General features: G+C 34.9%; 2 protein-coding genes across 2 annotated transcripts in view; one reads left to right on the plus strand and one right to left on the minus strand.

The window, feature by feature from the left end:
* The window catches only part of LOC110456449 (USP6 N-terminal-like protein), a 35,748-nt gene extending 28,762 nt beyond the window's left edge, over window positions 1–6,986 (minus strand). The window contains exons 1-2 of the mRNA XM_021507224.1: window positions 6,909–6,986; window positions 4,830–4,915 (exon numbers count right to left, since the gene is read on the minus strand). Coding sequence (XP_021362899.1) covers window positions 4,830–4,833 — 4 coding nt within the window. The 5' untranslated portion in view covers window positions 4,834–4,915; window positions 6,909–6,986. The remainder of the gene's footprint in view (window positions 1–4,829; window positions 4,916–6,908) is intronic.
* Window positions 6,987–17,347: 10,361 nt separating this feature from the next.
* LOC110456452 (multidrug resistance-associated protein 1-like) overlaps window positions 17,348–18,932 on the plus strand; it is a 31,695-nt gene continuing 30,110 nt past the window's right edge. Inside the window, exon 1 of the mRNA XM_021507227.1 lies at window positions 17,348–17,520. Coding sequence (XP_021362902.1) covers window positions 17,491–17,520 — 30 coding nt within the window. The 5' untranslated portion in view covers window positions 17,348–17,490. The remainder of the gene's footprint in view (window positions 17,521–18,932) is intronic.

An 18,932-nucleotide genomic window follows, 5' to 3' on the forward strand; every position in this document is an offset into this window, starting at 1 on the left:
AAAAATAACAACACTTTGTCAGGACCATGAGGCGATCATTCCTACCAACTTTCAGTTCAATCGGTCCAGCAGAACTTGACTTTAAGTTTGAAATAGGTTTTCAAAATGGCGGCCGTGGCGGCCATATTGGATTTCTGATCGACCCGAAAAATAACAACACTTTGTCAGGACCATGAGGCGATCATTCCTACCAACTTTCAGTTCAATCGGCCCAGCAGAACTTGACTTTAAGTTTGAAATGTAAAATGTTAACGGACGACGGACGACGGACGACGACGGACGAAAACGGATAGCAATAGGTCACTTGAGCTAAAGCTCAGGTGACCTAAAAACCTTGATAAGCCCATCATCCAAGCATGCTACTGGTCAAATATCAACATTCTGGGCCTCATGGTTTTCCAGAAGAAGTTGTTTCAAAATTTCGAACATATTTGACTTATGTGACCTTGACTAGTAGTCAAGGTCATTCATTTGAAAAAACTGAATAGCCCTGTATCCGAGCATGCTACTGACCAAATATCATTACCCTGGGCATTATGGTTATTAAGATGTTTATTAGATATTATACCAGTAGATACCTGCAATATAAAAACAAATTTAGAGACACCTAAACCTGTTTCTACATAATAACCAATGCACATAACAAATTCACAGAAAGGATCGTGAGGACTTTTGGCAAGTGAACTTTATGACTCATATGAAAATATACCAATTAAGGGCACTAACTCTGACTCAAAACAGATACAGCAGCAGGGGTTATAACTAATGCAGCAGCCCATCACATTCATAGATCTTTATCAAATACACATACATTGTACAACAGTCTGGTTGATAGCTAGCCAGGTGTACTTTATAGCACCTTCACTATGTGTAAGGTCCATCCTTAGGCAAGATTTTTGTATTCATCTTAACTTGGTCCATACTGAAATATACTTTTAGAGAGAAAAAAATCATAAACTGCTATTTGGTTGAAATATTATAAACATTATATTGAAATAATAAAAAAGCATGCTTATATTAGGCTGTTTATAAAACTCCAGGTAAAACATTTAAAGGAAAAAAAGATTATACAGAAGTAGCAGACTAGAAAAATAAAAATGTACATTATTCATTGTGTCAACATGGACATGTGCAAGAGTAATGTTTGGTGAATGAGATAACAGAAAGAATTTAATCTTTGTACAGGCGAATACATCTAAAACTTCAATCCACACTTAACTCAAAGGTAAAAAAAAATCAATGTCTTAATATTCAGCCCCTTTTCCTTTGCTGTCAGTGAGGTTAAGTTTGAGACAATAGGTACATGTAAACAAAATATTTTTAATATTTCCTCATGTCACCAGTCAAAATTTAAACAACAGAAACAAATCATATACATGACAATGGATAAATATATGTCATTACAATGAGTGACACACATAGTTGGCATTCATGATTGAAATCTAAGTTGTACAATAGCATCTACATTGTGTAATGTACCCTGAACTCACTGCTACCTACTAGTAAAGTGGTAATTTCATAACACATTATCTTCCTGTTATAGAGAAAAATGGGCCCTGGCTGCTTTACTAATGTGCCATTTTATCAAGTTTATGAGGCTATTTTCAGTTTGTACTTCTGCGATGCCAGCTGGGTTTAACAGCGTTGACTTGTGATTTATTTAGGAAATTGTTCATGACATATCGTTATGCAACAATATGGAATATATAGGATTGTATAACCTTTTCTTTTTAAATGAGTTCATTAATTCTTATCTATATACATTAGTGTTGTAAACATACTTCCATTATGTCAGTGTATTTCCATTCAGGACCTTATCAGAATTGTATAGAAATAAATATATATTTAAAACTCCAGATGAATCAGCAGTTTATAACCTAAATTCACAGTAAATTTAAGTGCTTGAATTAAATACACAAGTCATTTTACAAATGTAAGTAAGCTGTCAAGTATGCTTTGATCAGTGCTGTCTGCCATTTCCCTCTTTAATTCCACCTAATGACAATTCATCTTATAAATAAGCAGCAACATCAACATTTATATGTGTTTACACGGTCTGGTATAATATTAACACAGCACTTTATTTACTTGTGAGTCAAGTTAAATACTCAAAATTTTGTCAATCATTTTACTAACTGTTCATAGAATTACTTTCTGCATTTTAGAATGTGATAGGAAAGGATTCACTTTATAAAAAGCTAGATAAACCACTGTAATACATCACATTTTACAGTATGTGTCAGTGTTGATACTGTGTCTTTCAGTGTATATACACTGTATATAATATTGCAATTTGGCGTTATCAGAACCATTATACTTCCCACAAATATATAAGATCAAGATTCCATATCTGATTCCATATCTTTAGTATATATGGTACACAACATACAGATAAATAATTACAAGTCATTGACATTTTCAAGAGTGAAAATTGAAGATTCCATTTCTAAGAAGGACATTTAGACAGGTAATAATAGTAGCTATGAACCTATTTTCTATTTTACGAAAGTGATGATCAGAAGAGTCTGTTGTCAATCCTGTTTCTATCTTACTGACCACATACAGCATCTACAATTTTTGTTTTAGAACTTGACACTTTAGATCCAAGGCAAGCCTGGAGCTCTTAGGAGGGCAGATTGTAAGTTCACTGACACAATATATCTGGTTATTAATGGGACAGATAGAGAGTGGCCTTGTTTATCTGAGCTAAGTAGGTGATACATGTTAGTAAATATAGATTACACTTTCTCTGGCACACTTATAAATCTTTGTAACACTATTCATTCAGGTCAAGTACCTCTGATAGAAAACAGACCACTGTGTCTGTGATGAGGGTATAGTGACCTCTATATAGCTACCATATAGCTTATTTAATGGTACTGGACACTGATCATGACCAGTCAGGAATTGATCAAGTTCTCAATAGGAATTGCATAGATGTAGCTAAGACTACACACTGATTCCAGGACAGTCAAGGTCATGAATGGCATGCAGGATACTTCCAAGTGTGGGGTCCAAGAAAACTTCTCTAAAAATGATTATTTGCATGTCAATTCTTAGGTGGTCTCTTGTAAGATGACCAACAGATCTACATATGCTGTCTCATGTACGATCGAGGAATTAGTGAATACATGGGGTCCAGAAATAAGACCTTAATTATTAATGTCTATTTTGTGGAGTGTAGCTGATTGGAATCCAAGAATAAACACTTATTCCATGTCTATCATGGGTGAAGTCCTTGTGGGTACCTAGAATTAAGCCCTTTGTGTGTAAATTATGTATGTCCAGTAAGTGTAGTATATATCCTGGTGTAAGGTGCCAGAAGCAAACAATTGTGTAGGTCCATTCAAGGAAGCTGCAGCATAATTGTGCACTTGTGTACATGTGGATTCCAATAATTTAACCCTACTTAACAATTTGACTGTGTATAGTTTGCTTGTTACCTGTCGTAGGAATAGAAATGTACAGCAAATTTTCCTAAATAATCATAAAGTTACAATTCCCACCCCTAATATCCAGTAAGGGAGGTAATCTCTGAGTGACATTCATGCAGAACATGTTGGCTAACTTTCACATATGTACATGTACATACCTAATACCTGGACCATGAGAACACTAATGCAGCAATCTTAGGTTGTATGGCCACTAACCATGTACATACACATATATTAAACATTTGTTTTGAGACAAATCCTTGCCTGATGACTTTAAAACAATAAGCAAGAACAAGCAACAATAATCTTCATAATAAGCATATTTTACTGTAAAATATCCAGAACACTACCAACGTTTGTCACCATTGAGAAAAGTACTTGTATGCTTTAAATCCTTACAAGTGTTTTCTGCTGTTGGAAGAGTAAATTTGGTCATAAAATTAGATGAGTCTGTCGGACAAGTAGAAATTTACAGCAATTATATCTATGAGTATGAAGGCTTTCGTACAATATCATATCACTTACAGATATGGCTTCTAAAAGTTACAATATAGTACATGGTATATCTATCACTTCATTTATTTTTATTTTACAGACATCTGTTCACTATACTAATTTAATTCTCCAGTGATAGCTACGGTCATATGGAAACATTAGTTGTTAAACATTGAAAGCAACCTGCTCCTGTTTTAGGACAAAATGAATATTAAATATACGTAGATAAAAGAAACTGTAATAATACCATTATATACAAAAAGATCAAGCACAAACACAATTTCTGAATTTTCTCTGATGTCCTCTGATGGGATGGTAGAACCAATTTGAAAATAGGTTTTGAGAAAACATGTTAGCACTATTGATCAAGCTTGTTCGCTTAAAGAATATTATAAAAGGGCTGATGAATGTTGCTATGTCTGCTGGTTGGTTGAAATAATTTCAAAATTTAGAAAGAAAGGTGTTTGGAATGTCAGATGTTTCATGAGATTTAAAGCCATGTATATGCTTTTTTATTTCCAGTATAATCATATATATGTATCTATCTGTACAGATAATACATCTTATGGGATTTCACATTTTGTTGGTAATTTTGATGAATATATTATATACCGAATGGAAAAAGAAACACGTACAGCAGTACAAATATGGATTTTACCGGTGCAGGATGAAAATTGGGCTTCATGATCAACAGATCTAGAGCATAATTTCATCCATATATGTATAGGCAGTGTAACACAATGTATATGATGTGTATGAAAATTATTACATTACAATAATATTATAATCTACAAATATATCATATGCAAAGCAATATTCATATAATGCTAAAAGATGTATTTGGGTTTAAGCCGATCTCCTGCTGTTTAATAAAGGAAGAAAGCATGTAACAACACTTACTCATCGTGTTTTAGCAATCCGTCCACGGTCTTGTAAAATGCGACCTGTCATATCCAATCAGAAAGTTTCACATTTCCAGTTTCTTTCTGTAATGTAAATGGAATCACATTTCAAACAAATGCAGTATAAGTGAACTTCATAATCTATTTATGAAAAAAATATATGGTAATAACAGTCAGTGAAGTGTAGTCAATCATTGAAAGAGAAGATATCAGATAAAGTTGATCATGACATGTTTATACATAGTACTGGACGTTTTTTAAGTAAAACATGAATAATTTTCATGTAGACAAAATATACTTTGTAAAAGTTTTGTAGGAATGTTTTATATAACCAAATCAAGTATATGTACATACATATATGTTGAAATGTACAATGTTTATATAACAACCGCATCAATAATATGAACCATAAGACAGTATGAAATCAAGATTTATATATTTAGAATTTAATAAGCTATTAAAATTAACTCATTCACCCCTAGTTTTAAACTGGATTTGCCACATTTCTTGTATGGTAAGGTTCAAATGTGTTGTTTCGGTTGAATGGGTTAAATTGATGGTCACACTAACTCAATATAGTAAACCACTTTTACTTTAATAAACTATCAGGAACTTGAAAAATGAACTTGTTTTAGCCCATATTGAGGCATATAAACAATTATTGTGCTTTTCTGTTTTTTTTCTAAAAAAATGATAGGGTTGGTTGGTTTGGAAATATTTTGTATTTATTTTTATAAAGTCAATAGGCAAAGATCTTGACTTAACATAAATTTATGAAATTGATTGTCTGAAATTCTTTTTTGTCTAAAATTTATTTTGTATAGATCTATTTTCATTTATAAATAAAATTGATTATCTAATATTGGCTTAAGGTAGAATAATAATGTTGACAAATGGAGAATTAAGGGGATTCAGAACTGTTTAACCAGTAGTCATGGTGTTTTGGCTGGGACAAAAATCGAAGTTTATAAAAATTGCAACAGACACATTCATGATATGAAACCAAATTCCCTCAAAATACACTATTGACAATTTATATAATTGATTATTCCCATTACATATCAAATATCAACTGAATTTCATGCATATGCATCTATTGGGAATGAAAGTGTTTATGAAGACAATGGAAGAATCACAGCGCATCAAGCTTTTGAATGCGAGTATTTTTTTTAACAATACTTCATAGGTGTTTGAAATTCTGACTGTTATAGTAATACCCTTATTTTTTTATATGCTTTTTATCTCAATTCACAGTCAGAATTTCAAACACCTATGAATACTTAGTGATTAGAATCCATATCATTGGTCATTCAATACATTATTAAACCAGAATTTGTCATTGGACATCACTTACATAAATCAAGGGATTCTGAAAACTTGATAGGTGATTATCCAGTAATATTGCAGGTCAAATTATCTCAGACCACACCCGGATTTCCTACATATTTCACAAGTATTATGCACTCCGGATTGTGATAAGCGTCATGACCTCTAGGCCAATACACAATACATTACAAAAGGGTGGAACACTTAGCATCCGTAACCTTATCCACGCAAAGACAACTCTTATACATAGTAGAATAAATACTCAAACGACAAAACAATAGAAGAAAACTAAACAGAATGTGTGTACAATTTTACGACCGGTTATTACAGGATGGGTATATATATTGAACACACGATGTGACGTGTGTTTGTTTTGATTATCCGCCTGTCGTCTGTTCCCACCCACTCAAAGCACACTGACGAATATTCAACAACTTGTTCTTTCATATATCCGAATCGGTGGATTAATATCAGAACAAAATGGAAAAGAAACAGAACCGCCTAATAGTGTGTTCGAAGGCGGGCCATCGACATAATTTTGATAGACGTAACTTGTTTGTTGATACTTTTTGGGAGGAGGAGACGGTTGAATGCCATTACATTATCCGCTGCAATATTTGACACCTGTTTGTAAAATGTATACAAACTAAGACATTCTTCCCTTAAATGACCTAGTTTAACATCAAATATAGTAAGCAGTCTTATAATTTGATAAATTACAACAAAAACACGAAGAGTGGGTTATACCTACTTCTTTAACAGTCCACTGGAAGTGCTCAACAGGAAGCTCACTTTTTACAGGTCACGTGACTTGAAAATCCCATCGTATATCTGCAGATTCGTAGCCGCAGATTCGCACGACTAAGACACACAACTTCCACGTGTTCTATCAGAGACGTATAATACATACGCCTCTGGTTCTATGTTATTTTAATAATATTTTTATCATGCATTTGATTAACAATTTGTTATTTAATTGAAATATATATATTACATACTCATCTACATCAAACACTAATTGGACCTTAAGCAGAGACGTATATATTACCAGGGACGTATATACTGTCCCTGATATTACATATATACATTACGTAATATATACGTCTCTGGTTTAAGGCTACATGTACATGCCACCTTGTGTAAAGAGTTTCAAACTTACATTACATAATTGTTATATACGTCTCTGATTGGCCTAGTAGGCCTATTTTTTGTCAACCATATGATAATCATAAGTTGGGCTTATCAAGTCGATCTTCGATCGTGCTCCGTTGTTAGTTGTCCGTTTGTCCCCAAAATATTCTTGGTATCATTATTTCTCAAAAACTATCGAACATATCTTTCTCAGATTAATTCATCCCTGCAAGTAGAGCATCGGGAAAAAATTCACTTTGTATCGTAGGAGGCGACTAATTGGGGAACCCGCTGCAGAATTGGGGATTTGCTTTGATGTCCTCTATTTGGGGACACAAAAATTAAGTGACCAAAATAAATCTGCTGCGCCCATTGCAATATTTGGGATCTTTCTACTTCTTACTACCTTAAATTTCTAGCGCCTTGATTGGCAACACTTCACATTTGGCTTGAATATTGAGCGTTCGCCCAGGTGAGGAAGGCAGTCCCCAGACCGGAACATACCAAAGTCCTTAAAATGGAAGTTGTTATTACCTGCTTAAAGTGTACCCTGAGCGAAAATAGAAATGAATATATTATTATTCTATATGATCCAAAAACAAAAATGTCGAAAACCGCATAAAAATCGGTCATCCCAATACCGAGATATTGACGTGTAAATTAAACGACAGTTTCAAGCGCAACAAATGAGTGAATTGCATAATAACCTTGAGCAACCTAATTCGAGGGTTTTTTGGAAAGATTTCGGGAAAATTGGGATTGTAAATGACAAGTCTACGGCTATACCTCTACAGGTTAAAGATATTGATGGTAATATTATTACTGACACGCGAGATGTCCTCGAGCGTTGGCTAGCGGACTACGAGAGCCTGTACGCGACGGATCAGGAAACTCCAATGTATAACAAGGAACATTTTGATATGGTTAAGGAGCGTGTTGCAAAAAACACGGCTCCATTAAAGCATGATCTGGATATTTCCATCCTTAACGCACCTATTCAACGTCAGGAAGATATGGAAGCACTACGGCGTACAAAAATTGGAAAAGCTGCAAGTATCGACCATATTCCAGCGGAAGTGCTCAAAAATGACGCTTGTGTGGATATTATGTTTTCATTAATTAGCCATTGCTTCAACTATGGAGTTGTTCCGGATAAATGGAAACAAGGTTTGATCAATCCGATCGTAAAACCTAACAGCACTGACCCTATGGACCATTAACCTATCGGGGTATAACCTTGTTGTCCGTTCCCTGTAAGGTCTATTGTGATATCCTCAACCGTCGTCTTAGCGCCTGGCTGGAAAAACATGGTATTCTACACGATGCCCAAAACGGTTTTCGCAAGGACAGAAGTTGTCAGGATCAGCTTTCTAGTATCGTGAAAAACCGAATAAATGCTAAGCAGTCGACGTTTTCGTGTTTTATAGACCTACGTTAAAGCCTTTGATACGGTCGTCAGAGACTATTTGTGGTATAAGCTTTTACAGTCTGGTATAAAAGGAGAAATTTATAATGCTGTTTTTGCACTGTACAACGGTGTTACATGTTGTGTACGCGTCAACAATCTGCATACTGATTGGCTGTCTGTGTCACGTGGTGTAAAACAAGGTTGTTTAGCCTCCCCGACACTCTTTGCAATCTATATTAATGACTTAATTGAAGAGCTAAATTCTTCAGAACACGGTATTGACATTGACGGTGTCAGTTTAGGTTGTCTTTTTTATGCGGACGACATTGTGTTGTTGACGTCATCAGAGGATAACCTCCAAGCTCTTTTTAACATCGTGTCATCTTGGTGCTCCCCGCTGGCGACTATCGGTAAACGCTGGAAAGACCAAGATTGTGCATTTCAGACATAGGAGCATATCGGCTACCCAACATACATTCCATTGCAACGTACTTTCACTAGAACGTACGGACCGTTATAAATACTTAGGTCTCTGGTTCGATGACTATGATGATATGAACTTGGCTGTGAAAGAACTTTCAAAATCTGCTAGTCGAGCCCCAGGTCTGCTTATTTCCAAGTTTTACTGTGCTGGTGGAATGACCTACGCTGTGTTTACAAAGTTGTATGAAGGCCTTATGCAACCTGTTCTATTATATTGTTCTGCCATCTGGGGTCAATCTCAGTGTAAAGTAATTAATAATGTTCAGAATCGAGCTATGAAGGTGTTCATAGGTGCGACAAAAAATACATCGAAGGTTGGCGTTATTGGAGACATGGGATGGTTATCTTCCCCCAGTAAACAACGGACTGAAGTTTTTCGTCTATATTGCCGTGTTAATTCAATTGATCACGGACGTTTATTATACAAAATTCATGTTTGGTCGAAGCGGAGACATAATTCGTGGGACGCGCGAGCACTTCGGCTGAGCGAAAAGTATAATCTACGTAACATTTTGGAATCCGGAGTCAAACCCCCTGCCCACACTTTAAATATCATTAACACTAATGTTAGACAGAAGGACGAAAGTGACTGGTTCGGCCGACTTTGGAACGATCGGGGCCTTGTTAATGGAAACAAATTGCGACTGTCCTTTGTATAGTGACCAAAGACTTAGTCTATTTCATTAGATGGAGAACTCTTGTGAAACTTTCAAAGATTGTGATAGTAATGAAAAATTATATTTATTAATGGACAATCCAAATATCTAATTTTTATTAGGAAAAACTGTATATTTAATGTTACGAAGAAGGAGGATGTTTTTAAATTGTATATAAGGATTTTTCTAATCAAAATTATTTACAGCATCTTTTACTAAGTACATATATCCTATAATTTAGGAAATGTTCTTAATTTATCTTTTCCCTTTTGTAATATTTTATAATTTCTTCGGTATGGACTATTGAAGTAATTTTAAAGATTGATAGTGTCTCATAAGTCATTGATGGCTGAATGTTAATATAGTTTTATGTTTAAATTTCTCAGATACCTGTTTTTTATGTTTGTATTAACATGTGACACTTAAATAAAATAAATGATTGATTGATTGAATTGTAAATTGTACGATTTTCACCTGTCCTTCTACTAATTAGCATAATCGCAACTCTCGGTGAATCGGTCCCTATAGGCCGTGACGTCACAAGTTCACCGCCTGTAGCTAGCGGTCACCATCAAAGGTATAGGCGATATCGAGAACAGCCATGGTCAAACAGCGTCAGATTGCGAATACATTTTTGTTTTAGTTTTGATTCAGAGATTTTTCAGAGATTTTTATTATCACGCAGGCACATTATTATATACCTTATTATAATAGACAATATAATGAGGAATCACATAATGCTGAAGATAACATTATGTCATTATTTTTAGTATAATCGTTTAATGACAAATCGACGACATGGTGTCTTCCTTATGTTAGGTCTACAATTCAAATAAACAGAAAAATATCGACAGTTACACATTTAAGTGTACACATTACAGAAACTATGTATGCGATGCTAAATCAGATAACAAACTTACGTAATATAATTCCGTGATTACATTCATCTCGAAAATATAATTGAATTATGAGATTCAAACATTTTTGTTTCTCCCTATACATCAGAGACGTAAATACTTTAATATGGCTTTATATGGTTCTGCCATACATGTAGCATACACAAGTTATAATTTAACATCTTATGTAAATATTTAAATAATGAAAATCTTCTCGATCCACTCCCTTAGCATACTTAGGTGTGAAATTTGGGTACAGGTAAATAACACTAAACACCTGTGTCCACTCACCAGTGCTGACAGCAGGAGGCCGAAGACACACCTATGTACCTGTGTACAGGTATGACATCAAAGGGATGTCAGCAAGAGGGCAAGGGGGTACCTGAAGTTAGTATGTAGATTGCAATTGGTGTAGATTATGTGTCTTCCAATTTTTCAATTTAACAACAATGTCCTCAGACGAGATAACGGGGAAATGTATAAGCAGAGACGTATATATTACTATAAGGGATCAATTTCAAGAAAAATATAAATAAATGAAATGCGTAAGTACTATCACATAGTTACATTATGTAAACCCCAATCAGTACAACTGCATCACTCTACAGATGAAAGTCAGAAACGAGGCAAATAATGCTGGACCATGCTAAGCGCATTATTTATCTGACCAAGTGGTTTATTGATAAATTACTATTCTTTGTGAGACGTGAACGGATAAGTTCTCCCTCTGCAATATTCTTAGGAGTGGTGTATATATTTATTATGTGCTAAATCATTGGATTGCATAAAGAATAAAAACGTTTCAAGTTTTATGACTGGGAGTGAAAAAAACACGGGTTGCCGCTCAATTTGAGAATAAATTATTGGACCGGTGCATTTTTTTGTCAATTCCAATCGTATATCTACATATTGTAAAGAAAGGGGTGCGGTACCTTAATTTGACTCATTTTTTAATCAATTGTTTTGTGTTGTATAAAGGTGTTCATCAAGTTTTCTAGATATCAATTTAAACATAAAAAGTATATTATTTACAGTCACTAGATAAACAAATTATGTAAAAAAAAACACATTTCCATTTAGATAGCATCCAACACACCGTTTGCCTCCTCAGGAGGAGTTCATTTTATCATTAAAATTGTAAAAAAAAAACCATTTATATGTATGTAGTCTTTAAAAATTATCTACACAAGTAAGTGACAAGGAATATATTATATAAGTAGCTAAAAAGCTCACATATCGAACGCACGATCGAAGCTTCACGGTATGTTGCTTATAGGGCTGTTTTGACAGCGTTGAACTTGTGACGTCACAGTTGTGGTGTACCCATATCGAGGCGAACGCCGCTGAGCCAAAGGTGTGTTTTACGGAGTCAACTACGACGTTCGCACTTTCTTAGTATTTTATTGTATAATATGAAGTATTTTCATAGCTTGATATAGCAAAACGTTCAGGGTACACTTTAACGTTCAGCAATAAAGGGAATGGCAACAACTGGCCCACCCAATGTCAGTACAATGTGACTGGGCGGAATGCTGTGCTTCGGCATGGCGTTTCAGTGAGATAGCACTATAAAGTCGGCAAATGACCTTAGCTGTTAATAGGACGTTAAACAAAATTAAAGCTAACCAAATTTCACGACGAAGGTTCTCCTTGATCCATAGGTTTCATTCTGAAACTATTCGGAAAGAACAAGTCCATTTTCTTGGATTTTAACAGTTCAAGTTTGCTATCGCTATTTCTTAAGAAATGCCCGAGAGATTTTATCGCAAATTTCAGATGTAGGTTACATTGTTCAGTAGTTTAAAGACTTCGGAAAACTTCAAAATGGTTACATCTTAATTTGCATTTTGTATTGTTTTACGGCCCATCGACAATTTGAGTCATTCAGGGCCAAACAACAGCACAACAACACAATAGACATTCACAAAAACCTGAATACATAAAACAAGAAACAAAAGGTTAAAATGTGCAAAGATGTCAAAATATATCAATAAAATTTATGATATCTTATTAAAAAAGGTCAATTGGATGTAAATAATCGTAGATTGATTGCACCGAAACGGTATCGAATACACGTTTATAAAGGGTACATTATAAAATCTGTCACTTGGCAGACATCTTAAATTATGATAGTAAGGAAATAATAATATTTATTCAGGAAAAGACCTGCACAACTAAACCATTTCACATAAGCAGGTTATTTACCAAGTTAGTTTCTATAATTTATTTTGTCATACTCTGGGATAGCCTACCACAGTCATAGAAAGCTCATTTCCAATTGAGTCATGATTTTAAGTTTGTTTACCATATTTCTCAGGAAGTACTGGAGGCATCTTTTCAAAATTTCTCATTTAATTCCAATTTTTCTAACGTTTTACAAATTTTCATTTGCGACTAATCTGAAAAAGTAGATGGCCGCCAAGCGACCATTTTGGATTTGTATGAATTTTTCAACAAAAGTTACCGCAATATGCGTTAACTATTGGCGAGACTATCAATCAAACAGGTAAGAGAAAAGAAGAGATGTCAGAGGCACAACAAACGGGTTTTCAATGTGTAAGCCCAACGATGAAGCACCCCGAAGCGCGTAGCGCGAGGAGGGGGAGGGTATGGGAGGGGGTTTCCCGCCTCCCATTGGTGGGGGTCTGGGAGAATTTTGTTTTCTAGAACACATGAGACGCGTTCTCCCTTGTTCTGGCGTCAGTTTTAATGGCCATTTTAAAGCAAGAAAATATCGTTTTCCCCTATTATTTTACAAATATTTCGCTACTTTTTGGGTACGAAGGGATTGGTACTCATCTACGCCAGTTCTATTGTGGAGTTCGGTAACATTATTCCACGAAAAAGAAAATTCTAAATTCATGTGGATTTTGGGATACTTGTTGTAAGAGTGTGACGTTTCTCCTCGCGACTGTGACTCCGGTTGCGCAGAGATATGAGAATTGTATCACAAGCTAGCACTAGGAATAGTTTAACATTATGTACATAAGAACCGATATACTTGTTACCATGCCGAACGAATATGCTACCCTCAGTGCTACATTTGTTAGAGACTTTGATTACAACGAAGCATTTTAGTTGGCGGTCTTTATAGCAGATACATAGCATCTGTCATTGCTTTTTAATATTTTATATCATATAGTCTATGTTGCGTTTATTTTATTTTTATTTTGTCAAAAATGATGTGTAAGCCCGGGCTTTTTTGCTACATAGGTTGTTACGCGCCTGGATGTCAGATCAAATTTACAAAGATCTAATGAAGATCTTATGATGGTAGGCGCTAGGATCCCTCCGGGATCTCTTTTTCAAACATCAAATTATATACTATGGATTCCGGTTATTGTTATGTTGTAATTAAGATATATATCTATATAGTATATGTCGTATAATTACGACGCACTTATCTCATAGTTACAACCTATTTAAAGGTGTGAATGTGTGTGTGTGTGTGTGTGTGTGTGAAATATAACCATCTACTATACGAATTGTATTTCACGGGATATTACATGAACCTAAGTTGATGTTTGTGTACGTAAGCCACCAGGTAACAGTTCAAGGGAGATAACACCCATCATACAATAGAACACTTTTTCAACTATGTGTGTTCTTCGATATAGCGAAAATCAAACGCCCCTTTGAAATATCAAAATATCGATTGGAATTATATTCAAGTTATTCACCAAGAAGTATTTAACTTGCAGTGCAGTAGTTTACAAACAAATGGCACCAACTTGACACAACTGTTCTTCAAGACAAATGTCATCAACTTTCTTCAAATGTGGGTCAAGATAAATGTCATCAAAGAACTGCCCGTATTTCCCTAAGTCGGCATTTTTGAAACGGGAAAAAAATATTGATGAGTAAATAATTTTTAGTAGCTAAAATGCAAGGAATAGATATATAACCAATTGGATATGAATTTATGAATTGTTTAGATATTCGGTTTCGTTAATATAATACTGCAAATATAGCCATATTCACTATATCTATGAAAGTAACGTGGATTCCCAGACTTAAAAAAACACCTTTCAATACTTTCTCATCAGAGGACCAACTTTTGAATAAACTTTTTGATTCTGTGATGTAATAGTCAAAAATAAATCGTAGGGCGGAAAAGTGGTCCTCCTTTGGGAAAGTGCCCAAAAAAATTAAAAGCAGGGTTGATCATTTTTTTTCAAAACTGCGACAGATGTTTCTTGGGTTAAAACAGTTTATATTTCCATATTCGTCTATGTCCGATGTAGCCTAATGTATAACGCAGTTAGCTTGTGACCAGAAGAAGTGAAAAGTGTAGGTACGAACCCACATTCAGATACACTTTAAAAAAAAAATAGGCATGTGACCATTTTCCATAATTAAGTGACAAATATTTTTCAAATCAATGGAACATTTTATTGATATGGAATCATTTCAACAAATCAATATACACGTGTACAGTACAGCTACGCTTTGTAATTAAGTCATCATTTCAAATAATATTTATGAATTGTTTTACCCTCCAATCGGCACTAGTAATTTTTTTATCATTTAAAGACAAATAAATGATTCCGAAATACAAAATATATGGGATTGTTGCGTCAGGAGAAAAAAAGCTCAAAGCAAAAATAAAATAAAATGTTATTATCGCAAAGATATTACCGAACATGCGGGGAAATTCATTGACGAGGACAGTCTATTTTTTTTAATGCAGGAAGACTGCAGCACAAAGTAAGTAGCGGTATACACGTGTAAGACATGCTATTCGAAAACTATATGTACTTTTACTATTCCAAGATGTAGGATAAACAAAATCAAGATGTGTGCCTTAAATTTGTCTGGGGGGTTTTCTGAGGACGCGTCATAACAGTGCACGGTTGGACCCGCACGCTAGCGGATCATAGCTTTGGGCCGCCATAGCTCTCTTTAGTAATTTTTACCATGAAAAATGTCATCAATCGACTAAAATATTAATGTTAGTTCTCGGAGGTAGGAATACTTTTTTCAACATTCAGGGTTTGAGTTGTTACAGTTGAGATCGTGTACTCTTGATAAAAACCAGGGTCGCATTAGATAAACGCAGTCATGTCGAAAATCCAAATATTTGAGGGTTGCTTTACTAGGCCATCTCGATTAGGAGGCTTTATAGATAACACTTTGTATTAACTGAAAACGACAGTTAGTTCATGCTATAAGCATTCAGTTTTAATTACACGTCAGCTATTTAACGCTTATATTTGATATAAAATAATATTTTCAAGGAATTTCCTTTCTGTATGCAATGTATTAACGTAAAGGGTATACCTGCATGAGTTCCACAAAGAGTTTTTTTTTGTAATTTTGTTTGAATTAGAAGATAAAGCTATCCAAAAATATTTTTTTTCTGGCGAAGAGTTAATACCCCTGTTAAGATTCTCATATGTGACGCCGGGCTCGTGACCGAAGGGAGGCACGGTAGTCTAGAGGTAGGACGCCGGGCTCGTGACCGAAGGGAGGCAGGGTAGTCTAGTGGTAGGACGCCGGGCTCGTGACCGAAGGGTTGCGGATATTTCTTTAAACAAGATACTTAACTCCGCTTGTTCCAGTCTACCCAGCTGTAAATGAGTACGTGGTTGGGCAGTGCTAGAATTGTTGAATGCTAGATGTGAGCACCGAAATGGCAGCACCGGTTGTATGCTCTCCAGGGAGTTGAGAAAGATATTGGCTAGTTGTAAAGGTCCTATATATAAATACGGATACTAATTTGTGAACCGCTTTGAGACGACCTACAAACTAAGTTGTGATAAAGCAGTGTATATGCTTTAAGGCAATACAAAGAAGGTGAAGCTATCCAAAGAATCATTTTTCTGGCGAAGAGTTAATTCCCATGTAAAAATTATCATATGCTTTGTGGCCCAAAAATTGGAAAATTTCCATACATACAAGTTGAATCTATGCAAAGAGTTTTTTTCTGGCGAAGATGTATACCCCTGTTTAGTTTTTCATATGCCTTGTGGCCCAAAAATTGGACATTCATTCTGGTGCTGTGCTTGTATAATTCCCATGTGGCAACATTGGTTTGATGTAGGTTTTGCAATGTTAACGTACTACAATTTCTTGTTTTTCTTTTTATTTCTGTTTTCGAACATTAATATTTCTTACAACTTCAATACTGTAAAATGTGGCAACATGTATGTGTTTTCATGGAATATATCTTTTGAAAAGGACTTAAACAATTATATCACAGCAGTGACAACGGTTATACCCTTCATTACATGTGAAAGAAATAAAAAAAAAAAGTTGTATATATGAATGTCTAACGCTTGGAAATTTCGTGAAATGCAGAAAAAAATCTTACTGTGTGTGTCCTTGTAAAGCCTTAGCCCTGTTAACGTTCATGTTCGCTGCTGCTCTTCAAAAAAGTATATTTTACCGCCAATTTTAATACCAGCTTGTATGACACCGAATGACACCAGTGACTTGTTTTTCAGTTCGACGTTAATAAATCAGTAGTCGGAAATTCCCGATAATTAACTCGTATTTAATGTGAAGATGATGTCGGGGAAAATGCACTTTAAAAAATGTAAGGTGCACCCTGTATGTTTTACAAAAGAACTGTACGAGTTATCTGCCTTTAGTTTACACTACAAACCTGTTCCGATACAATGTACACAGTTGTGTCACTTAGATGCAAGTAGACGATCGCGAACGTACAGCGGACTGACATGCATGACCTACTATGATCTGATCAGTAGTGACTAGTAGGCTAACTTCTATACATCAGCAGCATTAGAACGTTCAGTCATGGAGGAATACTGCAATGGTACATTTTGGGTAAGTACTGTACTGTTTGTTCTTTTACACAAATCTAGTCTATAGTAAATGTTACTGACAGTACAGACTACTAGTGCTGTACTGACGAAAAGGACTTCTGATAGCCAGCGGTGACTTTACAGTGATACCCATGCAACACAAAATATCTGTTAGTGTACCTACTGAATTAATATAACACAAAACATGTATAATATTATGAGGCAAGACATTTGTCGCTACTTTCGTTCCATATAATGACCCGTTTTATACAAATATCTGGTCGGCTAACCGGTAAAAGATCGTAAAACGCGTATACAAACTTACTAGTATATGACCTTTATAGAGACCGGGAACCGATTCAGAAAAGAAATGCACAATAAACGAAATGTGGAAATTAATTCATTGTTAATAACAGGGAATATTCTCATTAATGGAGTAACTTCTGTTATTTAATATTTTGAAGCACTTAATTAGTGCAACATTTCCTTTAATAGCCAATGATAATATAGGCTATGTACTGCTCTACCTGTAGAGGAACACCTACTGTACTCATCATATCATGGTTAAGGTAAGAACAGTTACAATAAACTGATTCTATACATCAGATCTTCTCTTCACCTTCAGAGCAAAGCTAACCATACTTTGCTATGTGCCTGTTTTGCAAAATATATAATGCATACTGTAGGCTGTTGTGAAATACTTTGTACAAGTTACACTATCAGTGACCTATATATTACCCTTTATTAAGGTTGATCAGTGAGCCTTTTTGTTCATGTAAAAAACCCAGGGAAAAACCCATTGTTGGCACAAGGTGCTGACTTATAAGTTATTTCTGTCTGTGACCACCAGTATAACCACTCCCATCTTTATAGAGTTTGAAAATTGCCTAGTCAAAAAAGTGTGATAACCAGCGTCCATCAACCACTCCTTGGAAAACCTTTTTATTACCCAAATCTCAAGTTGCTGGTCTATTGGAATTGTAAACTTAATATTTTTTTATTAATTTTTTTTTAATTTTGTGCTTCTCATCATCACATGATGTATTGAATGCAGAAACATGTACTTACTTATTTGCTATTTTTTTAAAAAAAAATGACTAAAATTAAAACAAGTTTTATTATTTCTGCAACATTTTGTATTAATGTGAAGTGTAACATCAAAGAATTTATGGTCATGTGATGCATCAATATGTGTTATAGTCCCTGACACTCTGAAACTCTCTCAGTATATTTAGAAAAGTCATCAATCATAACATTCAAACCTGAATCAACTACATTCAGTGTAATTTTAAGCTGACAAAGTTTTGAGACAGTTTACACAGCTATAACAGGTATCATGATGGATGGGCTTATGGGAAATGTTGATGGAAGAATGTGGTGTTGAAGGGATTTAAGTCATTTTAAATCAGTTGATCTGATTTTGCATATGTTTTT

Source organism: Mizuhopecten yessoensis, unplaced genomic scaffold, assembly GCF_002113885.1.
Source record: "Mizuhopecten yessoensis strain PY_sf001 unplaced genomic scaffold, ASM211388v2 scaffold8745, whole genome shotgun sequence".
In the NCBI taxonomy this organism is placed as follows: domain Eukaryota; kingdom Metazoa; phylum Mollusca; class Bivalvia; order Pectinida; family Pectinidae; genus Mizuhopecten; species Mizuhopecten yessoensis.